We start from the raw sequence: 11,019 nt of genomic DNA, 5'->3' as shown, positions 1-11,019 counted from the left end.
ATTTAGATTTTTATTCTCCCTTTGCTGCTAAGGATGAGCGGGACTCATCTTCAGTACTACAATAGTTCCAATGGGGGGAGGGGGAGACTTCATCATGCAGTGGGGCCACAGACTCGAGGATACCCTCAATTGAAAGAGGGGAATTCTGAAAAGTTTTCTTCTGGTGGCCATTTTGAAGGCCAGGAATGGGGAAGATTGATATCTCTCATCCTGGATTCAATGACTCAGGAGCACCATTATTTAAAAGAGAAGAGTCCTCTCATTCAATTGATGTGGCCCCTTAAGGTGCACAATCTACCCCATACTGGCACCTACACACTTGGGGGCACTTCTATTAGAAAGAGTTTTTAATAATGTCCACTGACACAGTTCGTATATGTTATATAGAAGTCACTATATATTAGACCTGCCAGGGAGCAGTTGATACTTTAAATGACAGTGTCATATAGTGTGTATATAAAAGTCAATCCAGATAAACCCAATAGAGCAGATTTATATAACACCAGTTGGTATAGAATGATAGATCCGTAGTATGATTAGCAAGAGAATCTCGTATATGTTGGTCGCTGTCAGAAGTATGCTACTGGATAGAAGTCTGCGGCTGATACTGGTCTGGAAATATGAATTGGCGATGGTCCAAATTATACAAAGCTGGACACATTTCACTGAGGTTTATACCCCAACTTCCTCAGCCTACATCCATCATCATCATCAGCCTGTACCAGAGCCATAACTAGACATTTTGGTGCCCTGTGCCAGAAAGAGAATTAATGCCCTCCCCTCCGTTATTCACATTACACCGCACAGTAGTGCCCCTTATACACATTACACCACACAGTAGTCCCCTTTATACATGTTACGCCACACAGTAGTGCCCCTTATACACGTTACGCCACATATTAGTACCCCTTATACATGTTATAACACACAGCAGTGCCCCATAAACATGTTACACCACACAGTAGTGCCCCTTATACACATTACACCACATAGAAGTGCCCCTTATACACGTTACGCCACACAGTAGTGTCCATTATACATGTTACGCCAAATATTAGTTCCCCTTATACACATTACACCACACAGTAGTGCCCCTTATAAACGTTACGCCACATATTAGTACCCCTTATACACGTTATGCCACACAGTAGTGCCCCTTATACACGTTACACCACACAGTAGAGTCCCTTATACAATTTAAACCACAGTAGAGTCCCTTATGCACGTTGCACCATAGTAGAGCCCCTTATACATGTTACATCACAATAGAGCACCTTTTATACATTATGCCATGGTAGAGCCCCTTATACATGTTATACCACAGTAGAGCCCCTTACACATGTTACAACTCAGTAGAGCTGCTTATACACTTTACGCCATAGTAGAGCCCTTTATACACATTATGCCATAGAAGAGCCACTTATACACTTATGCTATGGTAGAACCCCTCCACCTCGTTCTTCCTCCTCATTCCTCCTACTCATCATTCCTGCCCCTCATTCCTCCTCCTCATTCCTCCTTCTCCTCATTCCTCCTTCTCATTGGCCTGGGCCCTGTAGACATACTTTGACCAAGGTAACTAGTCCTCCCCCCTCTCCCTATAGGCACCCCCTACCTGCCCTCCCCCCCATCCCCCTGCTGCCGTCCACTTACCAAGAAAAAGTGAGAAGTCCAGGGGAGGGACGATGGCGCCATTTGCGCTGCAGCACGTCATTGTGCCCTGTCTCATTTTACAATGCCTATAATCTCAGCACTGCATAGCACAGGGCGGAGCCACAATTATGGAATTGCCGCCGTCAAGTCCCCTGCACTGCCCACCTATGCAGCTGCCACGCCCCCTGCTGTAAAGACCTGGGGGCTTCCATAGATTAATGTCATTAGGTCACGGCCCCTACTCGCGGATCTGCCGGTCCGCAGGAAAATTCTCCTTATTCTGCCCACTTCACTAGGAAGTGGCTAGAATGCGGGAGAAGTGCCTACCCTTCTGGGAGTACAGGGGGGGAGCCTCCCGCGATTTCCGGGAGGGTAGGCATGTATTTTTAACACTTGTATATTGTGGACTACTCGTAACATTTGTCAAAAGCTTGTTGTAAAGGTATTTTTTTTTTTTTTTAGGCCCCATTGATGTACCCAGTGACCTCACAGCCTCAAGTGACACAAATATACACTGTTACAGCCCCCAGTATAAATCAGTGGCATTCTGGTGTCTGTGACTGTTGTGGTGATACAGGCATCTGTAAGTATGAAATGGCAGACTGTGATTCCATGTGTTGCTCCATGACCTCATCTACCATCACAGTAGGTCCAGCCCCAGGTTTACTAGCACCCTGTGAAAGAAAAAAAAACATATTTCACCCATAGGAAAATATAAAACACAATAGGGCCCTATTTACTATAATCCGCATTTAAAATGTAGATTGTAGTGTGATATTTCTGTCTGAATACGCATTGCAAATTCAGGCAATATCACAGGGTTTTTTTTTCTGAAAAATACAGTGAAAACATTGCGGTGGGGACTCGCAGGGACAGAGCTTTATCGCAAGCTCTGTCCCTGCAAGGGATTTTATTAATAAAATGCGAATTCAGTCAGAGATATCACACTACAATCTGCATTTTAAATGTGGATTGTAGTAAATAGGGCCCATAATGAGGTGAAGCCTCACTATAAGCACCAGGAGATGTGGCTCCAGTCTCAGGCATGTTGGTGGGTAAGATATGTGCAGCTAGTTTAACACTACGCTAGGAGCTGGGGATCCATCTCAACCTGCGTGCATAGCTCCGCAACCTCTTAAGAGTCATATCGCAGGGCTAACTTATTAAAATGAGTGACACGAGTTAGTATACAATTCTTGCAGGGGTTTAAAATGCAGATTGTAGTGTGATATTTCCGACTGAATTCGCATTGCGAATTCAGGCAATATCACAGAAATTTATAAAAAATCCCTTGCAGGGACAGAACTTGCGATAAAGCTCTGTCTCTGGAAATCCTCTCCGCAGCCTTATCACTGTATTTTTTGTGCATGGCCGCCCCTCCCTCCTGCATTCCCCTCTCATGGCCGCAACCCCCCCTTACTTTTATTTACCTCCAGTCAGGTCATCGCTGCTTCAGTGATGTCCTCCCTCCGGGGCTCTGGTCAGCTGGTCTCCCATCCTGCACTGTGACCCGGTCAGCTGTTTAATGCAGAAGCTGACCAGGGTCACAGTGCAGTAAGCCGGGAAACCAGCTGACTGGAAGGAGGACATCACTGGAGATCGGTCTCCGGTCCCTGGAGGTAAGTTTTTTTGTTTTTTGATTTTGTAGCAGTGATCAGCTTGTGGCCTGTTTAGACCACACAGCTGATCACTGGGGCCAGCTCCAGGCTCTGCTCTGCCTGTTAGAGCAGAGCAGGAGTCCGGTAACTGGGGGAAAGCAAGGATAACACCACCTCCAAGTGGCGTTATTATTATTTTTTCACATTTTATTTTTAGTAAATCCCAGGCAAATCGCATTTCCCATTACAATTATGGGAAATGCGATCTGCTTACTATAAATATGTGATAATTAGGGTTTGGAGTAGAATTTTATGATTTCTACTCCAATTGCCATTTAGTAAATATAAGTGATACTAAAATAATGTGAAAAGGATGTGAAAAAAAGTAAAAATAATGTTTATAAATTGAGCCCGAAATCTTATATGCTTTTACTTATAATTTTTTCCCAGCATGCAATTCAATTTAGAAGGTTTGCATTCACTGTTTATGTAGATGTTCGTCTATTAGGGTTTATCATGAGAGACGAGCAATTCTGCCCCGTCTTCAGGTTTCGGCTTTCAACTCCAGTTCCCGACCATTTCTACATATATTGCCTCCATCAGGTCTCTGTGGAACATTTGTGCCATGTTTTTTGGCTTGTAAACTGGCCTCAGACTATGGAGAGTGTTGCTGCCTGCCAGTGATAGGAGGCACTGTGCTCGCCATGCGCACAGGCATCAGAGAACGTCACCACATCCCGGTAAGAATGATTTTCTCTTAATATGATAGTACATTAAAATTATTATTTTTATGATTATGATTATTATTATTATTATTATTATTATTATTATTATTATTATTATTATTATACTGTGCCTAGATAACCACTGTGCATGTGATGAATTCCCTGCCATCCACAAACCCAAAGATCCACCTCTAAGGTCACCCTTACACATTTGCTTAGCTCCTACACAAGCTCATGGAATCACCCTTACCAGTGGTGGAACTACAGTGGGTGCAGCCACTAACGAGCCACTCCACAAAGCTCCCACCCCCAGGTGTGCTTTAAACAGCCATGCTTGCTCAGAAGAGACTATTGTCTCCTCCTATCAGAGCAGAATGGGCGTTCCATAGGGCTTAAGAGGCATGGCTGGCATAAGATTTGCTGTGGGGCCCTGTTTTGTCCTGGCACTACCATATGACCCCAAAGTGTGATTTTTTTTTTATGCAGTGCCAAGATCTCCTTAGGCACAGGCAAACTCATAGTTACTATTCCACAATAAAAAGTCTATAACTATTAGATGTGCCTCTTAAACTCATTTCTCCACCTACCTCTCTCCTGCGTATTTGAGCTGAAATGGAGCCCTTAGGAAATCCCATTCATTATACTTTGAGAAAGGGGGAAATTGTATTTTACTGTGAGTATTTTTTAGCCTTTTTGACACGGTTGGTTTGAAAATAATGATCGGAGCTGCGAATATAGTCGGAAATATCACACTACAATCTGCATTTTAAATGTGGATTGCAGTAAACAGAGCCCATGGTCTCTTCTAGCATGTTGTTGGGGGTTTTTTTTTTACATGTTTTTCATTTGCAGTCATAGCACCCTTTCCAGTCTGACACTCATTTTGCACACTGCCTGCTCTGTGTCACTACCTGTTTAATCGACCCTCATCCCAGTTAAAAACATAGAAACATAGGATTTGATGGCAGATAAGAACCACTTGACCCTTCTAGTCTGCCCTTTAAATACATGTATTGTCCCCATACTGTACATGGGAAAGTCACAACCCGATCTATTTCTAGTTTGCCAACCCACATGCATACTTGCCTACATTTTGAGTCTCTCCTCCGGGGGCAGACCAGAGGAGAGATGCAACTGGCTTGAGGTGGGGGCGGAGCCCGGCACTACGCATCTCTAAATGCTAATCGCAGGATAATTGAGAGGGGGCATGGCTAATATGACATTTTGGAAACCCGTCATATTGGCTCCGCCCCTTCACTGTTTACCCGCGATTCACAGGATTATCCTCCCCATAGTGCCCACTTCAATAGGAAGTGGGCAAGATGGATCATGCGGGAGGGCTGCCTATTCTCTCAGGGGTGCGACTCCCACAGCTTCCGGGAGAGTAGGCCGGTATGACATGTGTAGATGGTGACCACACACACAGGGGGTCTCATTCAGACCCGCTCACAAGCGCTGAACACTAGCAAGTGGGTCGATGTTGAGGCCCTGCACACGCGCAGCGGCCGCACTGCGCGTGCGCAAGCCCTGGAGCGAGAGAGAAATTCTCTCGCTCCGGGGCTCACTACAAAAGGGGCGGCTGTCGATGGTGATCAACAGCTCGCACCGTTTTGTAGGCGGGGCGGGGGGGGGTGGCTACACAAACTGAGGCGTTCCCGAAGGAACGCCTGCTGTTTTGGGGCGGCCCCACTGACATCACTCGTGATGTCAGTGGTGAGCTTCCGGCTCTATTAGAGCCGAAAACTCACTGGGGCTTGCGGCAGACAAGACCCTACCACAAGGGTCTTGTCGCAAGCCCCGAGGGTCGCGATGGTCTTGACCATCGCGACCATCAACCTGGCCACTCGCTAAAGCTGTGGGTAGTCACCCACAGCTTAGCGAGCGGCCAGGAGGCCGGCTCATTACATAGAAGCAGCCGCCCTCATTCAGAGCGGGTGCTCGCATTTTGCAAGTGGCTCTGAATGAGGTCCACAGTCTGAAGTTATTGTTCAATTTCCAGCCATCCAGATCGCTGTCTGTAGATTCCGATCAGATGAATGGATGATGGCCATTTTGGTTATTTGCGAACATGGGCTGACTGGCAACTTTTAGCCTGGGGGGCAGACACAAGTAAGTGGCCCTGGTTTTTTCACCAGCGCATTGCAACGGGGAAAAAACACATGATAATAGCCTCTGTAGGTAAGGTTTGTCTAATGTGGGTGTGCTTTAAATAGCCAATGAAATATTTTAAACATTGTTATTTCAAAGAGCTATAAACAAATACAAAGACCAGTCCCATCCCAAACCAGAGACCATTCTAGTGACCCCTACAAAATGCACACAGCACTTTAGTGACTGATATACAATGCAGGAACCATTCTACTTACCAATATACAATACAAGGACCATTCCTGTGACCAGCATACAATACAGGGAATATTCTAGTGACCCATATACAATACAGGGACCATTCAGGTGACCATTATGCAATACAGGTATTATATTCGTGACCAATATACAATACAGGGACAATTCCTGTGACCATTATACAATACAGGGATTATTCTTGAGGCCAATATACAATACAGGGGCAAATCTCATAACAGATATACAATAAAGGGACCATTCTAGTGACCAGTATAGAATGCAGGGACCATTCTAGTCACTGATATGCAACATAGGGGCAGACTAGTAACTGGTATAGAATGCAGAGACCATTTTAGTGACCAATATATAATGCATGGATCAGGGGTGGATCTAGACTGTTCTTTTAGGGGGGGAGGGATTTAATAATTAATCTGACTCCTCCTTTTATCTGTCCTGACAAATCCTCTTTCTGGACTCAACTCCTCCACTTCACTTTTTTTTTGTGGTGGTCACTTGGATTATTCCAAATTATATATATATTTTACATATGTTTATGTATTCACTCTGCTTACATATACAATGCTAAATGTCTCGATACAAGGTGACAGTGTACAGTAGGGAACAATGATAAGAGCAGAGCTGCTTGGCACTGGCACTCTGCAGGGCACCCAGACATTGGCATCTCCCCTCAAGCCCCGTGCAAGATGTTTTCCCTGCACAATGTCCGGGGGACACTGCACCAGACCCTGCTGACAGTAGTTAGGTGCCCAGATGCGTGGTCAGAATAATATCTGCTGCTTGCATCCTGAACCGCCGCCTCCATGACGGTCGTTAGGCTGTGGGTTAACACCCACAGCTCTAACGACCGACAAGGGTGATGGTCGCGATGGTCAAGACCATCGCGACCATCGGGGCTTACGACGAGACCCTAAGGTAGGGGCTCGTCAACCTTAAGCCCCAGGGAGCTTCCTGCTCTGATCGAGCAGGAAGCTCCCCACTGACATCACTGATGATGTCAGTGGGGCCGCCCCCAAACGGCAAGCGTTCCTACTGGAACGCCTCCGTTTGGCCAGGCATGCCCCCGGCCCGCCCAGCAAACGGGGCGAGCTGTCACTCAACATCGACAGCTCGCCCCGTCTGCGACGAGACCCCTAACGACGGATCACCCGTCGTGAGCCGGGTCTCGCGCATGCGCACGACGGAGCTGTGGGGCAACATCGAGTCTGATGAGCTCCTGGTATACCATTCTAGTGACCAATATATAACACAGGCACAATTTTAGTAACAGGTATGTAATATAGGGACTAATGCAGTGACTGGTATACAGGACCATTCTCGTAATTGTGATAATTTCATAAAAAGTATGGTTAATCCCCATTCTATAAGTAAAAAAATAAATAAAACATTACAAATGTGGCATAATAATAATGTATGCTACTACTAGCTAGTGAACAATAAGCAAACAGCCCAGTTAGAATATCTGCATTATGCACATAGGCTATGAAGCTGCAGCACATGCACTGTTTTCATTGATAAGTTCAAAGGCAATGTAACGGCTAATATCAAGTATTAACATCCTCATATGGGAACTTATAGGCCACAGTCAAGCAAGGATTCAGCGCATCTAACAATGGCAGCAGCAGTGAAAGTGTGAAATACATGTTTTTTCTCTTCACTGACTTTAAATAATTTAGCAAAAAAAACTAAATATAAGCTGCCTACCCAAGATCCTGGAATTGGGTCTGGCTCTTTAACAGAGCTAAAAACTCTAACTTTAGTAAATGTACCCATAGGTGTGAGTAGGTCAGGTGTCAGGGTGTTCCAGTGTGAGTAGTATAGGTGGGAGTAGGGTAGGAGTAAGGGCAGTGGCGGAACTCCCAGAACTAGTGGAGTCATTGGCCTCCAGGCTGCAGTATTGCAAAACTACTGGGGGCCATTAGTATTTATTTTATAATACTGGGGGCACTTATAATATTTAATGTACTACACTGGCACCATTCTTTAACTTAATACTGGGGGCACTTTAGGACTTGCTTATATTAGGAGGAGGCACTACTAGTTACTTTAGGAATGGTACAATGGAGATGTGTATCCAGGATTAGCTGACTGTGCGTTAGGTAAATCTGCAGAAGGTAGGACATCTTGCTGATGGCGCATTAGAATCCTGCATATTTCTGACTAGGAAACTAGTATCTAAAGGTACGTACACACTAGACGATATTATGCATGATTTGGCCAATTCCGACGCATCGGAACAACAAATCGTGCAAATCATGCAGTGTACATTACCAATAACTATGCCGATGTGCATACCCGATGTAAGATCTGGCAATCTCGTTAACGATTTACGGCATATCGTTCAGTGTTTAGGTACTAACGATATGTCGTTTCGATACATGCGATACATGTGATGCCAATACATGCGATGCCGACACAGATGCATGCACAGATCAGTGAGATCTGTGCATACATATATGTTAAAAGAAATTATAGAAAAGTGTAGAAAAAAAACACAATGTGGCCCTCACCCCCTAAAGCACTCCAGCCCCGGGCTTTTCAGAGCCAGTCCTGGTTGTGAAAATACAGGGGACAAAAGACGTAGCGGTCCCTTGTATGTAGCACAACCAGTACTGGGCTAAGCGAGCTGGTCCTGGTTTTGGAAATACAGGGGAAATAGGCCCTCATTCAGAGGCGGTCGCTCGGGAGCGATCGGTCGCACCCAAAGTGATCGAGAATATGCAAAACGAGCGCTCAATCGCAACGCACATCGTAAGCGCAGAAACACCCACAACAATGAAAGCACACCTCCTATCTCTACGGCCTAATTCAGAATCGGTCGCAGGCGGCAACCTACGTCAGCACGATTAACACCTGTTACAGTGTTAATTGCCTACAGACATCGATTGAGGCAGAAACCATCGCCAGCACTCGCAATGCTTAGGGTAGACCCTGGGCTACCTTTAGCACTATGAGCAGTAGCGTCGTTATTGCAACGAGATGACGTGTGTGATGACTCACTCAGTAATATATGCACGCCCTTAAAACGCCCTTTTTAAGGTCAACCACACCTGCGTGCGCACCACCACACCCCCGTTCACAAGCACCTTCCCCTGTAACCACCCCAAACGGCACGAAATGTCAATCACAGCTACGACCTCATAGTGACTAGCGAGCAAGAGGATTGCGTTCAGAAAGACAGGCTTGCGCACGCGCACTGCCATGTACACGCATGCGCAGTTGAAAAAACATTGCTCGCTACGTCCAATCGCTACGTGCGACCGCCTCTGAATGAGGTCCATAATGAGTAGGGGGTCCCCTGTGTCTTCCATAACCTGCACCAGACTCTTTCTAGTGGGGGGGGGGATAATGCCACAGCCATGGGAACCTTTTCACCTGGTCCCCCGGCCAAAGCAACTGCTAGTCAGCCCAAGCCGGGGATCCCTGAGGAAGTGGGGACCTCCACAATAAAGGGGTTCCTCTCATGGCTCTCCAAGCCTGGGCTGATAGCCAAGGGCTATCCACGATACCCCTGGCCGGTGGGTGCTGGGTTGATTTGTGTAAAAATGTGGTGTAAAAGATAGATGTAAAAAGATTGTCTTTTGCAGGTGAACTACAGGTCCCAGCAAGCCTCCCCCACATGCTGGTACTTGAAGAACCACAAGTACCAGCATGCGGGGCATTACGGACCCGCTGGTACCTGTACTTCACCTGCAAAATAAATATTAAAATTAAGACAGTACACACACACACCGTGACAGTATAAGTTCATTAAAACATACATACACACTCACATTCACACTCACTGTCACACATACTCACCTTGTATCCCTGTAGCCAATCACGTCCACTTGTCCATGTAGAAATCCATGGATACCTGAACAAAAAAATTCCATACTCTATTCTATACAGTCTATTGTACTCTCTTAGCAGTTTCCTTTATTTTGCATTACAGGGATCTATCTTCGATGACTATGTGTGTCTCACGTGCTGTGGTCCCTGCACTTTGTGCCAGATGGCCCGTGAGCTGAAGGCCAGGAAATGAGATGGCAGCAACTGGACTGTGCTATGAAGAGAAGACAGAGACAAGCTGGAGATATATATATATTAGGGGTGAGCGGGTTCGGATTTCTGAAATCCGAACCCCCCCGAGCCCCCCCGATCCGAGTCCGATCCGAGTCAGGCTCGACTTTTCCCGCCTGACTCGGATCTGAAATCGAGGCAAAACGTCATCTTCCCGCCTTCCGAGTCTCGCGGGTTTTGGATCCTATATAAGGTACACACGTCGGCGCCATTTTCTCACTCGGCTGTGGACAGTGAAGAGGGAGGGTGGGAGTTAGGGCTGTGTAGTGTAGTGTAGTGTAGTGCTGCTGTTGTCCACTACTTCAAAGTCCATAGGGGCTGGCTGTGTTGTGCTGTGCTGCTGTTGTTAATAGGGGCTGTGTCCACTACTTCAAAGTCCATAGGGGCTGGCTGGACTGTGTTGTGCAGTCAGTTCTCCATAGGGGCTGTGTCCACTCCAAAGTCCTGTGCAGTGTCCCAGTCCTAAAGGAGTGCTGTAGTGTTGTCCAGGGGGTGCTCTGTCCATCAGGGGTGCTCCCCCCAAGTGCTAAAAAAATAATATATTTTCTGTGTTTGTGAATTGTGTGCGCAGTAGCCGCACGTGCATCAACAAAGTAGTGCCAAGCGTGCGCCTGTGT

The 11,019-nt window shown here is 46.3% G+C and overlaps 1 protein-coding gene across 1 annotated transcript; it reads left to right on the top strand.

The window, feature by feature from the left end:
* Nucleotides 1-2,124: 2,124 nt before the first annotated feature.
* Nucleotides 2,125-10,364, top strand: LOC148507784 (cornifelin homolog B-like). Its single transcript, XM_088445595.1, has 3 exons — nt 2,125-2,236; nt 3,855-3,991; nt 10,275-10,364. The coding sequence occupies exons 1-3, from the start codon at nt 2,125-2,127 to the stop codon at nt 10,362-10,364; spliced, it is 339 nt and encodes a 112-aa protein (XP_088301721.1).
* The last annotated feature ends 655 nt before the right edge of the window (nt 10,365-11,019 follow it).

Source organism: Taudactylus pleione, unplaced genomic scaffold (genome assembly GCF_031769625.1).
Source record: "Taudactylus pleione unplaced genomic scaffold, aTauple2 ptg000384l, whole genome shotgun sequence".
Taxonomy (NCBI): domain Eukaryota; kingdom Metazoa; phylum Chordata; class Amphibia; order Anura; family Myobatrachidae; genus Taudactylus; species Taudactylus pleione.
The sequence above is the reverse complement of the archived record's forward strand: the minus strand, read 5'-3'. Positions and strand labels throughout refer to the sequence as shown.